Source organism: Ostrea edulis, chromosome 2, assembly GCF_947568905.1.
Source record: "Ostrea edulis chromosome 2, xbOstEdul1.1, whole genome shotgun sequence".
NCBI lineage: Eukaryota > Metazoa > Mollusca > Bivalvia > Ostreida > Ostreidae > Ostrea > Ostrea edulis.
Window position 1 is genome coordinate 79,496,740 of NC_079165.1, and position 20,000 is coordinate 79,516,739.

The 20,000-nt window shown below is 35.6% G+C and overlaps 1 protein-coding gene across 15 annotated transcripts in view; it reads left to right on the top strand.

Annotated features, from left to right (window-relative positions):
- The first annotated feature begins 943 nt into the window (after positions 1-943).
- The window catches only part of LOC125678643 (uncharacterized), a 54,728-nt gene continuing 35,671 nt past the window's right edge, over positions 944-20,000 (top strand). For 9 of the 15 annotated variants that reach the window (XM_056154972.1, XM_056154971.1, XM_056154973.1 and 6 more), the window contains exons 1-3: positions 948-1,259; positions 4,839-5,183; positions 16,432-16,782. In XM_056154972.1, coding sequence (XP_056010947.1) covers positions 1,130-1,259; positions 4,839-5,183; positions 16,432-16,782 — 826 coding nt within the window. In that variant the 5' untranslated portion in view covers positions 948-1,129. Of the gene's footprint in view, positions 1,260-4,838; positions 5,184-16,431; positions 16,783-20,000 lie in introns of all 15 variants that reach the window. The other 6 variants (XM_056154963.1, XM_056154965.1, XM_056154964.1 and 3 more) reach the window with 4 other exon arrangements.

The following is a 20,000-nucleotide window of genomic DNA, read 5'->3' on the forward strand; positions in this document are numbered from 1 at the left end:
GAGGAGTTCCGTTATTCACCTCTCCAAATGTGCCGGAAGATATGTGTATAATAAGTAGATACTCGTTATAGTCACAAGTTAAACTTTCCGTCTGACTGACTCAGTAACTAGGACGAATCTTAACCAGAGACTTCCCAGTTTATCAATGGTGGTAAGAGGAAATGTTGTTAAACCCTCTTCCTGACTATTTGAACTTTGGCATTGGTTATATCATAAAGTACATCTCAACTATTTCATATAATATTCTTCATCTCCAAGAACATGAATAGCAATATTAACGTTTACAACTGAACTTTGGCTTGGTACACTAGTAATCATTGAATTCGCAGAGTGACTCAAAGTTATACAAAAGTTTAATACGAATACGTTTAAATTAATATGAGAAGGGGGAATATCGTATTGAAATCAGCAGAATGAGATTACATAGTACATCTCAAAAAGAAGAAAAAATCGCACTTCATTTCAAATATGTTCAGAGTGTGATTGTTTTGAACTATGGCTCGTAAACGACATCCGCCCATCTGTTTACAACAGGGCTTCGTTTTAACCACATCGTTCACACCCCGTGAATTATTGATCAGTTCATTCAAATCTTTTAAATTTATGGATGTGTCATACATACATGTATATATACGGGTTACGTGTATGCCGAATCATTTCCGTTTAGTAGACAAGGCTCCTTGAGGGATCATTTTCTAGCAAACTCTGAGGTTATCGCCTACATGTCTGAGAAGGTACATAATCAGATCACAGGAGTATCTGGAGCTTCCAATGCGATTACAAGAGGAGACATTTGCAGAAAAGGCATCTGACAAGAAATGTATCATAAAAATTTCATCATATCTGGGGAACAGTTGTCTCTATTTTTTCATGTTCAATGTGCATACTTAACCACTTACATAAATCCAGTGTGATAAGTACTTCTTCCTATAATTCAGAATCAGTAATAATAATAATAAAAACCAGCATACTGCATCAGGAAGTATGAATAAATGAAAAAAGGCGAAATACCGAAGAAATAGTATGTTACTTGTTTCAATTGAATGTAGTGATCACCGCGGCGATCGTGGGATGTGACCCTGGTCCATGAGAGCGTTTATGACCTCAGGATTCATGTAATTGTCGTACAATGACTCAAAATCCGCCTCGACATAGAGCAGCGCATCATCTCGCCATCCTCAACTCTGCTAATATGGAGAAATACGGGCTTTACGTGCTCTTGTTTTTATTTTCTTGTGGAAAAATACTGGCACAAACAGGTATGTTTATAAGATTTGTTTTTATTACACTGTCGGATGTGTAGGAATAGCTGTAGATATGTGTAACAGGATAGGGGCAGTGTTACAGATGAATTACAGGGGTGTCATTTCTATCGCGATGTCTTCCTAATATAAAGCGTTAACACTCCATAAGGGGTACAAACAAATAAGGGAGAGGTACACCCCCAAAAAGGGAGATGAACTTGTAAACAAATCGAACGCTTCATGTCATGAAAAGAAAATCTTATAATAGATTCTTTTTTTTCTTTTCTTTTTCTTTTTAAAGTACTTTGAAATGAATACTAAGTTGATTTTGTAAGTCGAAGATCGATAATAAGGACAATCGATATCTTATCAGTATCTTATCAGCTTGTCAGTATCTCTGTTATTAACCAAAATACAATCTCTGGTGGTCTTAGAGGACCCTGTCCGTGTCCTCTATAATAGGGCTATTTTACACATTACCTGTCAATTTCACCTCGTTATCCATCGCAAAGGAGATAGTTAAACCGGCGATATCATGGGAAACATGCAACATTGGGTGGGGCTTTCGGAACACGCTAGATGTCATGTTTGGTTTAGAATTCCATCGTCATGTCGTAAATGTTGAATTTGTTGATAAAAGTATTAGTTCATCTGATCTAGATGATATGAATGTATCCACACCTACCCAGCGAATTCTTGAGAAACGTTCAGTTGGGTCTACAGTGAGACGGTTTTTAGCTCACCAGAGCTGACACTCAAGCGAGCTTTCTGATCACCTGTTGTTCGTCGTCTGTCTCTGTCCGTAAACTTTATCACATTTTCTTCTTCTCCAGAACTACTTAGCCAATTTCAATCAAACTTGGTAAAAGTCATCCTTAGCTGGCGAGGATTAAACTCCATCCCCTTCAAAGGGGGAGAGTGATCAGGAAAGGGCACAAATAGGGTGGGGTCATTTGAAAATCTTCTCAAGAACCACTGGATCAGAAAAATTGAAATTTACATAGTCTTCTTGACATGGAGCAGATTGAAATCATGCCCCCCCCCCCCCCCCCCCCCCCCCCGGATGATATGGTGAGGCCACAGTTCGAGTTTTACATGCGGAGAGATAGCAAAAATCTTATCAAGAACCACTAGGCCAGAAAAGTTTAAATTTACATGTACATGAAAGCTTCCTAAAATAGTGCAGATTTAAGTTCAATCAGCTAGTTCACAAGTTGTATGGATTCAAGATTTTTTATACCCTCGCGACTACAGTCGGGGGTATACTGTTTTGTCCTGTTTGTCTGTTCGAAACTTTCTCATTGCTTATAAATTTTGAATGGTAAATGATAGGACTCATATGCATATCCCATTCCTTATGACAAGACCTTTGTGGTGCCATTTTTTTCACTTTGTGACCCTGGCCTACTTTAAAGAAAACTTAACCTATTTAATGTCTCCTGAACTAATTATAAAAGGGCGTTCATAATTTCCTATAGATGCATTGCATCTATACATGATTTTTGACCTTGTGATATTCACCTTGGAGATTGAGCCTTCAAAATTTTAACCTTACTCATAATTTTCAAATATACGCTATTATATTTCATAAATGAATTTCTTGTGACAAATTTTTTTCGGGACCAAACTTTACAACGTGACCTTGACCTTGGAGTTTTACCTAATTCTAGGAGAACTTGACATATTAAACTAACTGAACTATTTAAGGCAGGGCTTTCATAATTAGTATAAAGATTCTTTATGGCAAGACCTCTCATGTGATACCATGGTGTTTGACCTTATGACCTTAATCTACCTTTAAAAAAACCTACCCTATTCAACATCCTTTGAACTATATAAGGTAGAACTTTCATATGGTGTATATTTCTTAATGGAAGACCTTTCATTTCATACCATAACCTTGTGGCCTTCTCCAGAACAACAAGGTCGTGTGAAAACAAGTTCGGCTATGTCTTGACCATTTAGAGTTATATTGAGGCCATAATCAGGTCAAACTTTTTCATGAGAACAAAGATTGAAAAAAAATCTATTAAAAATCAATTTAGGGATAAGATTACTTAAGTGAGCATTATGGCCCATGAATCTCTTGTTAGAGAATACTACACCCTTTGGTGCTGAAAGACCCTTTCTTCAATATAGATTCTACGTCAAAGGCATTAACAGCACAGTAAGAAACACCGTGCCTGTTATCGGTGTGATATACAAAAGGAAAACGATAGTTCATCGGATCAAGGTTCCCCTAATATACATGCTTATATTGGCCCTTTCTGAATTTCACTAACAAGATTGGAAAAAGACAGAATTATAGCATAATGTAAGAACATTTGATGGCTATGTCAAACTGTTTTCAAAGGTATAACTTTATCGATTCTCATTTATTTTCTTATAAAAGTTTTTAAAAATTCGTTTGCAATAAATCACATTTACTGCATGTGATACTCGTGCCGTATTGCAGATGTACTTAAAGATAACAGCGTATTGTGCAACGCTTTGAATCTAGAATTATCCATTTCCTGTTACAAATATATAGACCTGGTAACCTGTAAGGATTAGAAGGAACATCACTTTCCTAGAACCGATTGTGTACTTCCAGTATGAACGGTTGGAAGCTGATACAAGTGGGCTTTTCCCCCCTATTTCTTCCGCCAAGGAAATTCTATTTTGATCCTAGATACGTGTGCGTGTGTTTAAATACATGTGTATCTGTAGACAAGATCATATAAAATTTACAACTTATATTTTAATATAATTCCCCCAAACTATGTTTTAATAACTAACAAAAGCTTGTTAGATTTTGAGAAGGATATTTTGGTGAAACCAGCCAGCAACTTTTATTGAAAATATGACAAATCTACGTAATAAAGTTATATACACATTTCCAATGCTTTTACCTTCGATGTCTCTACCATTTGAAATAATAGCCATTTCCTCATGAATGTGAACGATGTGAGTATGAATCTTGATAAACATAGTACGACTGGGAATATTCCGACAGGAATAAAAGTAAATGTAAATATAGAAAAATCAATTTCATTTTTGAAAATACGACGCGCTTCATGAAGTAGGCTGGCATAAAACATCGCAGTACATACCCTCATGAATTTTCAAAAATGAAATTTATTTCTTGATGATATACATTTCCAACATTTTTTTCCCGTTGATATGTTTATATATTGTAATGATGGCCATTTCCTCATGAACGCGACACCATCGTAAACAATGTGTGTATGAATCGTGATAAATATAGTGCGTCTAATAGATAACGGCTGAGAATTTCGACAGAAATGAAAGTAGAATATACCAGTATATAAGAAAACAACTTCATATTTGAGGATAGCGTTGCAGTCCATATCTCATGTACTTTCTGAACTGAAATTTATTTCTTAAATATCTACGACAAACTGAAGAAAGTGAACCACAAATTGCTTGATCAGAAACCAACAATGGTGGCTTTTACATGCACAGTTCGACTTGCTTCACCTTGACTAAGCTTCAATTTTCCAAAAGTTATTTCGATTGTTAGAAAATATCCTTATCATTGTATAATGATTTAGTATACCGATCGAAATCAAAGTTACCTATATGCACTTTCAGGTACGACATTTGTAACAACACCAAAGGTGATTGAAGCTGTGTTTGGAGAACAGACTCATTTCTTCCTGACTTACACAACTCCCGACAATTCATCCGTGTTCACCGTCTCTCGTCTGCTCGGAAACGAATCTCATGAGGTCATCAAAATTGTTGACTTGAGCGTCACAACTAATTCCTCGTGGACGATGGAAGCAAATGTGGCGGTCAGTGTGGTGGACGATAACACGAGGAAGGTCAATATCACGATATACAAAGTGGACTTTCAGATTCATGATGGAAATTACATCGTCAAGGTCAACGGTTCGGACGGAATGGGACAAGATGTACTTCTGATAAGGACCATAGGTAAGGGACCACTCTAGATCCGGCTGGAAGTTCTTGTTTTAGGCTTAGAAAACTTCATGATATTCAGTAATTTCTGATATCTCGAAGTTTGAAATAACACTTATTTCATACGTCTGTTACAAGGTAATTTGGTAATTCATTTTCTCCTGAACCATTGGGCAAATTTCAACAAAACTTAGCACAGAGTATCCTTGGATGAAGGGGATTCAAGTTTATTGAAATGAAGGACCAGCTCCCCTTTAAAGGGGAGATAGTCAAGAAAATGCAAAAGTAGGATAGAGTTATTTAAAACTCTTTTTTTCCAAGAAATACTAGGCCAGAAAAGATGTAACTCATGCGCAAGCTTCCTGACAAAAGTCTTTGTCTAAACCATGGCTCCCAGGGGAGGGTGTCCGGGACTACAATACGGGATTAAATTTTACATGGAGATATATAGGAAATATTTTCTCAATAACAGCTGAGCTATGATTATTCTCATTGAGCTTTTCTGATCACCTGTTGTACAGCGTCAAGCCTGTCTGTCTGTTCGTCTGACTGACTGGCTGTAAACTTCACACATTTTCGACTTCTCCAGAAACACAGGGCCGGTTTCAACCAAACTTGACATAAAGCATCCTTGGGTAAAGGGGATTCAAAATTATTCGAAGGAAGGGACAAGCCTTTTTCAAATGGAAGATGATTCAGATTTTCAAAAACAAAATAGTGAACAGATGGTGGCATCTTGTAAAAAATCTCCTAAAGAACCACTGCCCCCCCCCCCCCAAATAAGACAAAGTTTATGTGAAAGCTTCCTTAATAAGGAGAGAATCAAAATTATTCAAATCATGGCCCCGGGGTTGAGTGAGACTACAATAAGAGAACAAAAGTTTAGGGAAAATCGTCATGAATCTTCCAAAGACCAGCAGGGCCGTCCTTTAAATATCAGGTAATGCAGATTTCGGGTTATAGAAATCACCCCCACCCCCGAGGGAGGGGGTGCTACAGTTCCGATAACAGTGTCTCACTTCGCTTGATAGAGCATGCCTACTTTTTTGGGCAAAGCATCTTATAGATTTCAATGTAACAGGTTTTACTTTTGTTCTCGTTGGCCAATAACATTGAAAGAATGGCATAGCGTGACCATTCCATCTCACTTTTATTGAAACCATGCGGCCAATCAGTGAGTGATATGACCATTCAAAACTGTTATTTTCACACTATTTTCCACATGAACGGACACAGCTTTTTCTGGAATGATAGTAGGTTTTTATATGACAATTAATTTCTGTGGAAATGAGGGGGTTATTTATATTCGGTCATTCCTATCCTAGGAATGACCGAATATGAATAACCCCCTCGTTTCTACAGAAACTACATGACAATATATGAGGGAATAATTTTTGGATAAAAAATCTTTTTCCTAAAGACCAGCAAGGCCAATATTTCTCATCATTGATATGCAAGTATTCTAATATAATGGAGATTTATTTTTTTTAAATCATGAGCCGGGGGAAGGGGGTAAGGCTGGGTAGGACTGGGCCTCAATTGAGTATCTCAGTTTTACATTGGAAGGTACATGATTGTGGAAATTTTCCTAACAAGCACCACTGATTTTGAAACTTTTCATAACAAGAACCACTGATTAGATTTAATAATATGCAAGCATTCCGATGTAGTGCACATTTATATCTTACTAGTATTGGTTTAACTCAGGCAATTATATGGCTTGGGTTCGAATTTACTATTAAAGAGTACTCTTTAACACAACTAGTAAATGAATAGTAAATTCGAACCCAAGCGATATAATTGCCTGTCGTTTAAATAGTGAATCAATGTTTTTCATGACGATATATAAGATTTAAAAAAAAAAGAAATCAAAAGTAGCAGTCACACTAAATGAAACCATATGCAAACGTTCAGAATTCAGGTGGTTTTATTTACATGTACCCTAAGGGAAGGGGTCCTAAAATCAGGGATCATATTTCATGCAATACATGAATACAAGGGGAAAGTATTTTAAAAATCATCTCCAGAACAGCTAAGCCATGTTTGTCATATTGATGCTTCCCCGTGTTGTGTGAAATCAATCTCATAGAACTAGGCTGGGGTCATGATATGGGCTCAAAATTTGTCATGGGATTAGAGTGTAAAGGTCTGAAAAACATGTTCTAAAGAACAGCAGGGTGAAGGTGACTCTGGTGAGCGTTGTGGCCCATGGTCTCTTTTTCACAATTTTGGTTCTTTCTATACAACTATATTTTAAACGAATTTTAAAATTCCATTTTTGGTAATCGTACTTATACTCTAACTGCCCTTTCAAAAGATGAAATTCTTCAAAACCATGCTTCAGTTTTAGACACAGTTAATATCCCAGTCAATGGGTCGAATGAATATGAGTTACCGTACCTATACTGGATTCCTAAACTACAGAAAAAACCCTTACAAACAAAGATACATTGCTGGATCCAGTAAGTGCTCTACCAAGCCCTTATATTTGCTCCTCACGAAAATATTAACAGCTGTGAAAGAGAAACTTCAAACTTATTGTGCAACTACATATGCCAGAAGTGGTGTTAATCAAATGTGGATTCTAAAAAAACTATTAGTAAACTTGAAATCGCAAAACTTTCCCAAATCAATAACATCAAAACCTATGACTTTTCAACACTTTACACGACCATTCCTTACGATAAATTAAAGACTAGACTTTTTGACATCATAGACAGTTTCTTCTTCAACAAAAATGGAAAACGAAAACATTAATATCTAGTGATTAGTCATCCAAAAAATTACTTTGTTAAACACCACTCTGATTCCAGCACAAGTACTCTTAAGTTTAAATAAAAAATATGCTAGAGTTCCTCATTGACAATATCTTCGTGGTCTTAGGTGATCAGGTCTTCCAACAGTCTGTTGGAATTCCTATGGGCACGAATTGCGCTCCTTTGTTAGCTGACCTGTTTCAATATTCATATGAAGCAGAATTTATTCAAAAACTTCTACGTGAGAAGAAAAAAGCTCTTGCTGTGGCCTTCAATTCGATATTTAGATATATCGACGACGTTTTGTTTATTAATGATAATAAATTTCATCCATATGTCAATTCGATATATCCCTGTGAGCTCGAAATAAAAGACACCACATAGTCGTCCACGCCTGCTTCATACTTAGATATTTTATTGAAAGTGGACGTTAATGGCAAACTGACAACTCAACTGTATGACAAACGGGATGATTTCAGCTTCTCGGTCATCAACTTCCCATATCTGTGTGGCAATATTTCATTGTCACCTGCATGTGGTGTTTATATCTCTCAACTGATTCGATACGTTAGAGCTTGTTCTGCTTATGATCAGTTTTTAAATCGATGCAAGCTACTGACAAACAAGTTGATGGTACAGGAGTTTCAACAGTCTCGATTAAAATCAGCATTTCGCAAATTCTATGGTCGTTACAACGATCTAGTTCGTCAATACAACCTATCATTGTGTCAAATGCTGTCTGACGTATTCCATACCGATTGTTTGGCCGTTCTTGGCACAATGATTTTCACTACGGATAACTCCGTTTACCTGATCAGGATATAGGGCTCACGGCGGGTGTGACCGGTCGACAGGGGATGCTTACTCCTCCTAGGCACCTGATCCCACCTCTGGTGTGTCCAGGGGTCCGTGTTTGCCCAACTATCTATTTTGTATTGCTTATGGGAGTTGTGAGATTGATCACTGTTCGTTATCTACGCCTTTCATTTATGAGACATACATGTATGTTGCCAAGTATCGAACATTTTCAACATCTATCAAATTGTCATTCATCGTGCTGATTTGTTGTTCCTTACGTTGATAAAATGTGTCGTACTTAACTTGTGTTGACGTCTAATTCCAGTCATGTGCGTATTACACGTACTTAACTTGTGTTAACATCTAATTCCAGTCCTGTGCGTATTACACGTATTTAACTTGTGCTGACGTCTAATTCCAGTCATGTGTGTATTACACGTACTTAACTTGTGCTGACGTTTAATTTCAGGCCTGTGTGTATATTACACGTAATTAACTTGTGCGGATGTCTAATTACACGTTCAGTTAATCAGTCGGTTTTCTATCGTTATTGGTGTCTCGTTGTGGATTTGAGAGCAATATTGTCAGCGGAAGTCGTGATAGTCAAAGTTTCCACTCCGACTTTCACCCGATTCTATATTCGCCTTTCTGTATTTCAGGATAAAATAACAGCATTATCAAAAGATCCAATAACAGTCCTGTTAAGCAACCATAGTAACTCAGATGACCTGTTTTCATTCCGCATTCTTCCATCGGCGTGCGTCGTCAAGTTTTAAATGATTTTCACTTCCTCCCAAAGACTATACACATTCCCAATTTTCCAAAAAGAATGGTTGATTGTCAATTTTTGAGGTAGGGGAAGAAATGTGAATTTCTAAGGTCAAAGTCATCACTTATAAAGGGTTGTTTTAGAAATAAACTGCTAGAAGTCCTCCCTATTTAGGATTGGAGTGCTGCGGTCATAAAATCTGTAAGTTAAAAAAATAATCTATCAAACGCAAGATGTTTAATACGACGGCGTATTCCTGCCAATTTAACTTAGCAGAAAAAATAAAAATAAATCGTTTCTACGAAAAATATGTTGACAGACGGTCTGTCAACATATTTTTTTTTTTCGGAGAGCTAGTTCTGCAGCTGACTTTGCCTCAGGGGCGGATACAGGAATTGCGATTACGGGGGGCGCCACTTTATGAGGCAGGAAGTGGGGGACCGTCTTGAGGCCCCAGTGGGTCCAGGGTGAAGTTCAGGTGGGGGCCCAGGGGGCGAAGCCCCCGGAAGCTCCTGGATTTTACAGATTTTATAGAGCTTGAAATATATCTCCTATTTAGTCATTTGTTCTATTTTCTATCATTCTTTATAAGATGAAATTAATAAATTGACGCAAAATTTAAGGGTTTTTGGAAAAAATGAAGTTCTCCCAATAAAGTACATGTCATTCAAGAAATCAAAGATTTTGTCATTTATTTCTCTGGGAGTGGAAGAAATTATTGCTTCTTTTATCGTTTAGTACTTTTTTCTAATCAAGATACCACGAATTACCTTAAATTTTAAAAAATTACGGGGGCGCGCGCCCGCTGCGCCCCCCCCCCCCCCTTAAATCTGCCACTGGACCTGCATGCAATTACAGCTGTACACTCAATCTATCTGATTCATTCCAACGCGGCATGTTTTTCTTGAAGTGGTTTTTCCAATTAATATTCTTTTCATTTGAAAATTTCTTACCACGTGTCGATTAAAAATCGCGCAGAATGCATTATGGCATGTCGATTGGCTAATTTCAATTTCAGAAATGAAAAACTATGGCACGCGCGAACCACATTAATTAGATAAACCTGCTTTAACGGAGATAAACTAACTTTATCGACCGTTAATCCTAGTTTAACAGCGTTAATTCGAATTAACGGTCGATAAAGTTAGTTTATCACGTTAACTCAAATTAACGGTCGATAAAGTGGGTTAAACGGTAGTTTACATTTTTTATCTCACATTCTCAACCGTTCGCATTAACGATAGATAAACCGGGTTTATCACTCGCATTTACCGATGTAACGCTGATTTTGACTGGTTGACGTGGTGTGCGAAAGAGTTTCTATTATTTGCAGTTTATTATCAGAATATCGCTAATTTACTTTGTATTAGAATATATTTTCATGTTGAGCTAGATCCTCTATGGATTAAATTTTTATAGTTGTACTGCAATAACGTTAATTAATTTAATAATAATACGTTGGTTAAATCTTCCAAACTCGGTCCAAGTTGTATCCATAAAGGACTTCAAAGCTGTGTCCGATCTCCCGAGCACAGGCACTTGTTTCTGTAAATGACTTATGACCTCTGTATACTAATAACAACACAAGGTACCTAGCTTCAAATGACACAGAATGGCACCCCCTGAGAATGTCGGCCTTTTGAGCCTCCAGGGAATATGCACAGGCACTCGACGTTTTAAATATCTATAATAAAAAAAAATTGTCTTCCTGTAAACATAATATTGACTATGTTTACAGGAAAGACAATTTTTTTAATTATAGATATTTAAAACGTCGAGTGCCTGTGGGAATATGCGATGCTAATGTATTTACTACCGTTGTATTGTACAATCATTCAACTTAAAAACCATGTATGACATGACTGCATTCATTGCCTCTTACCGCTGAAAACTGCAACAAAAAATGGATTTTCCGTTTTATACCACGAAGTGCTATGTACTGATACCGCACAGAATACGTGGGCGATTTTGACTGGCTAGCACGCTCTTCTAAAATTACGTTTGGAATTCTTTAGAGTTATTTATAGAAAGATAGAGCATCAGAGATGAATTAAAAATAACAGGCAAAAGGATGATTTTTTTTTTATATACAGTAATTTAGTTACTAACATTAGGGGGGAAATGCTACAAAAAATAAAGGGGACTCCATCCCCCCATATTTTTTTCCACAGACACCTGATAACTATAATCTGATTTCTGATTTTTTTTTTTTTTTTTTTTTTTTTTTTTTTTTTTTTTTTTGCGGTGACAATGCCTCCAAAATGTGTGGATTCCTTGTCTCTCTCAACCCAATTTCGATTGATGTAGTTGTTTCACGCTTTTCACAAGTTTTAGAGATTGGCCTTCTACTGGACTGGTATAATATAGAATATACTTATTATAAACAGTATAAGGTATTTAAGGCTTACAAAAAAGCAAGTTTACGATTACATAAATCGAAATTAGGATGGAATAGACTGGGAATCCACACATTTCGGAGAAATAATCGCCGCCCCAAAAAATCAGAAAGGGGGGGGGTGTCCATACTTCAGATGCCTGTGGATTTTTCCATATCGGGACAGATCCGTAATATTAGGGATGCGGGGAGGGGGTTCGTCGGAGAAGTTGTAAGTTGCACATGGCTTGTTTAAATTTCCTGACAGACAATGATAAAAATATGATAGTCATGATAAAGACCTTTATAACCTTAATTAGTGTGTGCATGGAGGGGGGGGGGGGTTATAGTGTTCGTCATTGCTGTCTCAATTTTTCCCCTCAGGCTGGGAGGGGTCATTCTTTGCTCCAGGGCTTCAATTCATAACTTTCAAGCTTACATGCATTAATATCTTCTCATTCACTACTACATAGTACTATCAAAAATAGTGGAGGGGCCATTCTCGCAATATATATCTTCATTTACATGCATGAAAATAACAGTTAATGTTAAGGGTTGGCCAGTCGCCTCCGAAAAACATTGATATGTGCCTGCAGCGTTCTTGGTACTTATGGTGGGTTTCATAAAACTTCAATGTAACAACAGGTACTTGCCACATCAATACATATCACAAAGTCAATAACACATCACTAAAAAAACTTTCCTTGCTCTATCTTGCATACTTCCAAATAATCTTTTATCTGTATTTTCTCTGACTTTTCATAGATCTGCATGAAACATGCAATTGGCAGAAATATTTCTCATACTAGTTAACGAAGTTGTATTTACAGTAAGTCATAATTTCATTATTATCTTCATCAGAAATGATTCCGACACGAAAATATTTTTAAATCTCCACTCGGGAGGTCTTAGCTTCTATCTTCTGATGACATGTAAAATCCCGAAACGTACGAACAGCTTTGGTTTTTTTGAGTAACTAAAAATAGCGTACAGCGTCTTCAATTCAAAATTTTTATTTTGTTAACAAAGCAATATGTTCAAGATTTTTTGGTAATAAACATCGTATCAATTTATTGTGATAATAAAACAATGAGACTATTTTTCAACACAACGAATATACAATTTTCATTCTGTGCGGTATCAGTACATAGCACTTCGTGGTATAAAACGGAAAATCCATGTTTTGTTGCAGTTTTCGGCAATAAGAGGCAATGAATGCAGCCATGTCATACATGGTTTTTAAGTTGAATGATTGTACAATACAACGGTAGTAATTACATTTACATAGCATATTCCCTAGAAGCTCAAAAGGCCGACATTCTCAGGGGTGTCATTTGAAGCTAGTACCTTGTGTTGTTATTAGTATACAGAGGTCATAAGTCATTTACAGAAACAAATGCCTGTGCTCCCGAGACATGGTGTATGGGGGCTTAGTCTCCTCTTTTGTTTGTGTGTTTGGGGTATATGCCCCCCCCCTTCATTTTACGACAGGTAACGTTATCTGTATCTGTGTAAGGCTTCTTGACACGACCCCGTCTTCATGTATACTAGTAGTTAACTTACATTTAGTTTAGTCTCCACGACGAACAAGAAAAGATGTTAGACAGTAAGTGGCTTCACAGTTTATTGTCTATATAAATTAATGTACACAATAGATTTGAGTTAGATGTTACAATTTTACAGTTTAAATTGTGTACACACATGTAGTAGATACCTTTTTTTTTTAAATCATAATAAATGCATGGAATTTTTTTCTGATACCGGACTCCTTGTCGAACTATGCTAGCTTCTTCAGCTATCAATAAGCATATATATATATATATATACAGTTACATATTTGGATATTAAATGAACCTTTAACTGCAGAAACAAATAGACTGGACAAACTTTCAAATCATTGCTTTTTTTGTCATATTTGTGTCAGAAGATATCATAATAGTTAGGTTGTTAAATTATTATATCTTTTTAGTAAATAAATTTCATGATCTTTTCATGGCATATTTGAGTAAAATTAATTGACTTCAAAATGAATAGGAAACACAACAAATGGATGGGTTACACTAATTTTGAATTGCCAAATTCATGTATACATAGTTGTCTAATTGCTGATATAAATTACAATTGTATCATTACATAGCCTTGTGAATTCAGCAGAAGTCACAATTTCTAGCCCATTAAAGTTTGTCTTTACAAGTTGTTTTAATGTGACAAATATTAATCAGCTTACCAAAATTTGTAAATTGTTAGATAATATAATTGAGAGAGTTGGCTCTTCTTAAAGCATTATTAAATTCTGTCTATTGTATTGTTTGTACACCTTGTACATATGTATTATCTCTGCACTGTGTTACAGTTTATGAGAATAAAGTTCATTGTCATTGTTATACCAGGTCTAAAGCCAATTAAGTAATTTTCTACTTGTTCCATATCCCTTTAAAAAAAAAAAAAAGAAAACATCACATTTTTCTGAAAAAAAAAACTAAGGTACATTTCAAAAGCACTATCTAGACCTTTATGGTGTGACAAGACAGATGTTCTCTTGCTTTTTCAGGGCAATGTTTCTGAAATACTTCATTGGAAATGCACAATAAATTCCATTCATGGATCACAGGTACCTCTTCAATGGAACTTTTGAAATCATCGGAAGGATTGTTTCCCATTCTTTTGTTTTGTGCAACTATCTACCAGCAGCACTTTCCCCTTTACTCTATGTGTTGGTGGGAGTGGGGTGTGTGTCAGACAACTTTCTTATGGAGTCTTTTCTAAACTGTTTGTGTTTGCACGGCTGTAATTGGCTGTCCATTAATTAGCATTAACGACTTGAAAAACCCGAATTATTATGGAGCGCCAAATTAACATAAACTCAAATAATTGAAGATATCTTCAATTATTAGAAGATATCATCAATTCAATTATTGCTCTCTTTAATTGAATTAATGTGCGCATTAAATCAGTTATTGCTCTCATCAAATGAATTAATGCGCTCTTCAATTCAATTATTGCTCTCATCAATTGAATTAATGCGCGCATCAATTGAATTAATGAGAGCAATAATTGATTTAATGCGCGCATTAATTCAATTATTGCTCTCTTCAATTCAATTGATGAGAGCATCAATTGAATTAATGAGAGAAATAATAGATTTGATGCGCGCATTAATTTCGTAGAAATATTGCTCGCAATAATTGATTTAGAGCTCGGTATAAATAATTTGATGATCTCTTTAATTCAATTGAAGATATCTTTAATTATTTACAATGCTTTTGTATAAGGAATTAATGCGCGCATCAATTCTTTTAAAGAGAGCAACAATTCAATTAAAGAGATCATTAATTCAATTGTGGATATGTTGAATTGAAGATATCTTTAATTATTTAGTTGCTCTCTCTAAAAAGAATTATTGCTCTCTTCAAATGAATTAAAGATATCATTAATTCAATTGAAGAGAGCAATAATTGAATTAATGCGCGCATTAAATCCATTATTGCTCTCATCAAATGAATTAATGCGTGCATCAATTCAATTATTGCTCTCATCAATTGATTTAATGCGTGCATTATATCAATTATTGCTCTCTTCAATTGAATTGTAGCGTGCATCAATTCAATTGTTGATATCATTAATTCATTTGAAGAGATCATTAATTCAATTAAAGCGCGCATCAATTCAGCAGAAGAATTAATGCTATCATCGATTCATTTAATGCGCGCAATAATTCAGAATTGAAGATATTATTAATTATTTGAAGATATCTTTAATTAAATTGTTGCGCGCATCAAATGAATTGATGATATCTTCAAATAATTGAAGATATCTTCAATTATTTGAGTTTATGTTAATTTGGCGCTCCATAGATTATCTGTCGTTAACTCGAATTAACGATCGATAAGGCATTAACAACAGATAAAGTGGGTTTAACGACCAAGAACTTGTATTATCGATCGTTATTTTGAATTAACGACGACAAACTTAATTTATCAAATTGAAAAACTAGGATTAACGGTCGATAAAGTTAGTTTATCTCCGTTGAAGTAGGTTTATCTAATTAATGTGATTCGCGCGTGCCATAAAAAACCCATATTTTTTCACAAATGAACTCAATATTTGACAAAGCTTTTCCAACATTTAGCCACACACAGTTTTTATTTCCATTACTGTGTGTAAGCTCATTAGTTCTGACAAATTAGATAACAATTTTCATTGTTTGAATTAAGGGCATCAATGCCTATTTCTGAACTGCATGAATAATAATTTCTCATCATGCAGTGACCAAGTTGTAAGCGTGAAATAAAACTGACGTTGAAGGTGAATAATTGCAGGAAATCTCTCTCTCTTTCTCTCTCTCTCTCTCTCTCTCTCTCTCTCTCTCTCTCTCTCTCTCTCTCTCTCTCTCTCATTAATTATATATCACAGTATACGGAAATAAATAGGAAAAGGTTTCAAAAATTGACAACACTCACTGACATCAGGTTTAAAGCGTCTGATGATCAAAATGAAAACACTTTAATAAGTTTTACTATATACATTGCAATATGCCTGAGTTTAGTTGTTTTATTTACTTTCCAGCCTCTCCCGAAAAACTACAATTGACAGTATCTGATAGAGTTGCCCCAAAAGATACCCGCGTTTACTTTCGCTGTAAGGGTAATACCGGAAGACCGAGGCCGATTGTCCACTTGTTACGCCGCGATGTGTTCAACGGCACCACCAACAGGACATTTCGCTCTGTGTTGACGGAGGCCAGTCCTAATGTGACGTTCTTGGAGAACCTAGGCACCTACATTGTGGATCAGAGCTTCCCTTGGACCGCCCTGTGGCAGGACAACCTCGCGGAATTCCGATGTGACATCACTTACAATATTGGTCTCGGAACCGCCCTGTCGTCTGCTCAAAGCGATACAGTCACTCTCAATGTCAGTAAGTATCCTGGATATTAGATAAACAAATGTTTGGTGACAGAAGTACATGTAAGTTTCTGACCAAGAGTCTTCATACAGAACAGTCCTATGAAATCATTTGTGGGTTTATAAGTTTGTCCTTTTTTGGGGGGTGATAAACACGAATCAACTGTTTTACAGTCACATAAAAGATATGTATACAAACTGTAGTCACAAACACATTCTATTTTATGAATTCGAAAGTTTTCCTATTATATAGCCTAAGCATTGGTGTTCTAACAGTATCATACAATCTAATTAGAATAAGATCTCTGCAGCATGTATAATCAACCGCTTGTATTCTTCTAAATTTTTATGGAACGAGTCGGTAGTTTTTGTAAACTAACATGATTAAGAGAGTCTGACTAATGATCACAATGTGAAAATACTTCTCGTTGTATTTGTAATGTAGAAAATATTTGTTCACTTTAGTGAGATTATGAGATTGATCACAGTTCGTTATTTGCATTTTTATTAAAATTTGAAACTGATCAGTTGAAATAATAAGTCTTACATCTTTAAACATAACAAAGACTTGTATACTGGTATACGAGTGAAATAATATTTTTAATTGAAAAAAGAAATCTTAAATTGGAATAGATAGAACTGAATTTAATGTTCAGTAATAACACTAATATTTTCTCTACTCTGTAAAACATACCCTCTCTTACTAAGTATTCACAACCCGCTTATGAATATAAGGAGGGGGGGGGGGGGGTCATGAACAGATTTGATAGCCCTATCACTTTCCTTCTAATAAAGACTGTAGTAAACACTTCATACATCTGATCGTAATATGGTAATTCGACTGAAATATTCTCGTCTTAAGGTTTCTTGGAAAGGTTTTAACGGAACTTAAAACCCCTTCAGAATATACTGGTATCTAGAAATAGGCTTTCTTATAATTGTGGAATAAAAAACGTAAAAGAGTATGCAAAGCATAAATACTTCTCCGGCTGTGTAAAACGCTTGGGGTTTTTCCCCATTCAAGTGATTATGCCAATGCATGCATGCAGATGAAATCATCACGATTTTAGAGAGAGAAAAATTGCTGTTGTAGAAATGTGCCTCTTTCAATTAAAATTTGAAATTGTTCAGTTGTCATTATTGTAAGAACTCTACCGTCTTTCAAATTCAATTGACTTTAGTCTCCGTTCCGTTGAACGTGATTGTCTGGCGTTGGTTTGCACTAGGACGGATTTGTAGCAAGTTTTACAGCGATTGCCAAACTTTCAATTACCTGTTGAGGCTGTACGAGTGGGCCAGCCAAGTCTCACATTTGGTCTGAATTTAGGTCAAAGTTACTCATGACAAGGAATTGACAACGAGTAAGTCATTATTAGCTTGTTTTAAATATTTTCTTTTTTATATTATTTCTATAATTCAGATCTATCAGCTCTCATAGCACATAAGATATTTTTTGAAAAGGTTCGATTCTGCATGACAACAGTCAGATTACTGAAGTAGGCATACATTTCTAAATATTTCATGCACTGTTATACAGCCTTCCAGATATTAACAAGATTTTATTAGAGAATGATATGAGAGACACGAGAGAGAGAGAGAGAGAGAGAGAGAGAGTAATAATATTACAGTTGGCTTTACTATTTTTTGCGCTCAAAATAATTAGTGTATGATATTATCATAATAACATTGATAGGTATATGATGACTTGTGTTGACAAATTAAATATAAATTCAACACTTTTATGCAACAACAAAACATTACATCAAGTATCCTCATTTTTCATATACCGGTCGCGGGAGGTACATATAGCTCGGTTTAAAGAATTGGATATCATTACAATGTGGTAAAGATATTGAAGGCAAAAACCATTTGGAGCGAGGGGGGGGGGGGGGGGGTATGGGATATTGTCGTGTTCACAGTCACCAATGATTACCTCAGTCTTAGTCCGCTCAAAATGTATGACTATATATACTATTACATCAGCTGATTAGTGTATATATATATACATATGTACCAGCAAATATTTGTCTACATTACAAGGCGTTTAATCTACCGCAGTTTTTTTTTTAAAAAACATTATTATTATTAGTCAGACTCTCTTAATCATGCTAGTTTGCAAAACTATTGACGCGTTCCATAAATCCCCACAACTATATTACACCTGTGCTCAGGTAACCGCATAACTTCAGTGCGCGTTACAAACAAATCCATACGCGAGATGGTGTAGTTCCAGGTGTCAAGATAATTTACCGTTTTTCTGATTTGTCGTTTTTGTCCAGATTGTTAGAATAGTTTTGATTAGTATAAATCTGAATATTTCATTGTTTAAAAACGAAGTAATCCGCTTCGCTGTTGTTGTTTACCTGGCGCGGAGATAAAGGTCAAACCATACCTGCATAGTAAACCGCCATGTTATTTTGAAACTCAAAAAGTAGGAAGTGTTTGGAAAATATAAATCATCATGAGGTTTCTTCTGTTGAGTATCGTCTGTCTATACATTCCATCGTTTGGTAAGTATCATTGGTATTTAACACGCTTGTCGGTGCAATAGCGATGCAATTGACTGCACAGTACAGTATTATTGATACTATTAGCCGATGTTCAATCTTCGGAGTAACCGTAAAATACTTGTCAACAAAATCTGTTCCATTCTTCCAATATGTGGGTCTCTTTCTGTTAATGACGTCTACACTTAGTATATGTACTCAAATAAATTAAAAAAAAAAATCTTAAAGAATGTTCGAATAATTTCGTTTGTATTGTCACGTCCCAGATTGTCATATAGACTTATAATTGCGAGTGGCGGATCCAGGATTTAAAAGGATTTTTCATAAAACGAGTGACCAAACCATCCCTTTAGATACTGGATGGGAATGACAGAACTTGATAAACTGGGAAAGTTTGGTTTAAATGAATCAAAGTGATGTTTTAGGCAGTAGTTTGGAAACAAATTTATCATATTAGAATATCTTTGGAATAAAGGTGATGAATCTAGTTTGACTTTCAAATATTTGTTTAATTTTAAGAAAGGGTCCCTAAAAGTCAAAATGCCTGTTGCTATATATCATGTAACTCACAGCTATGTTGATTACACATGCTGGCAATTAAATCACATGGGTTCAAATTACTATTAGAAATTGAGTTAGAACTTGATCGAATGACGTACACTATTAACGTGCAGGGCTAGGGCCCAGGTAAATCCTTTGTAGTAAACATAATATATACACGGAG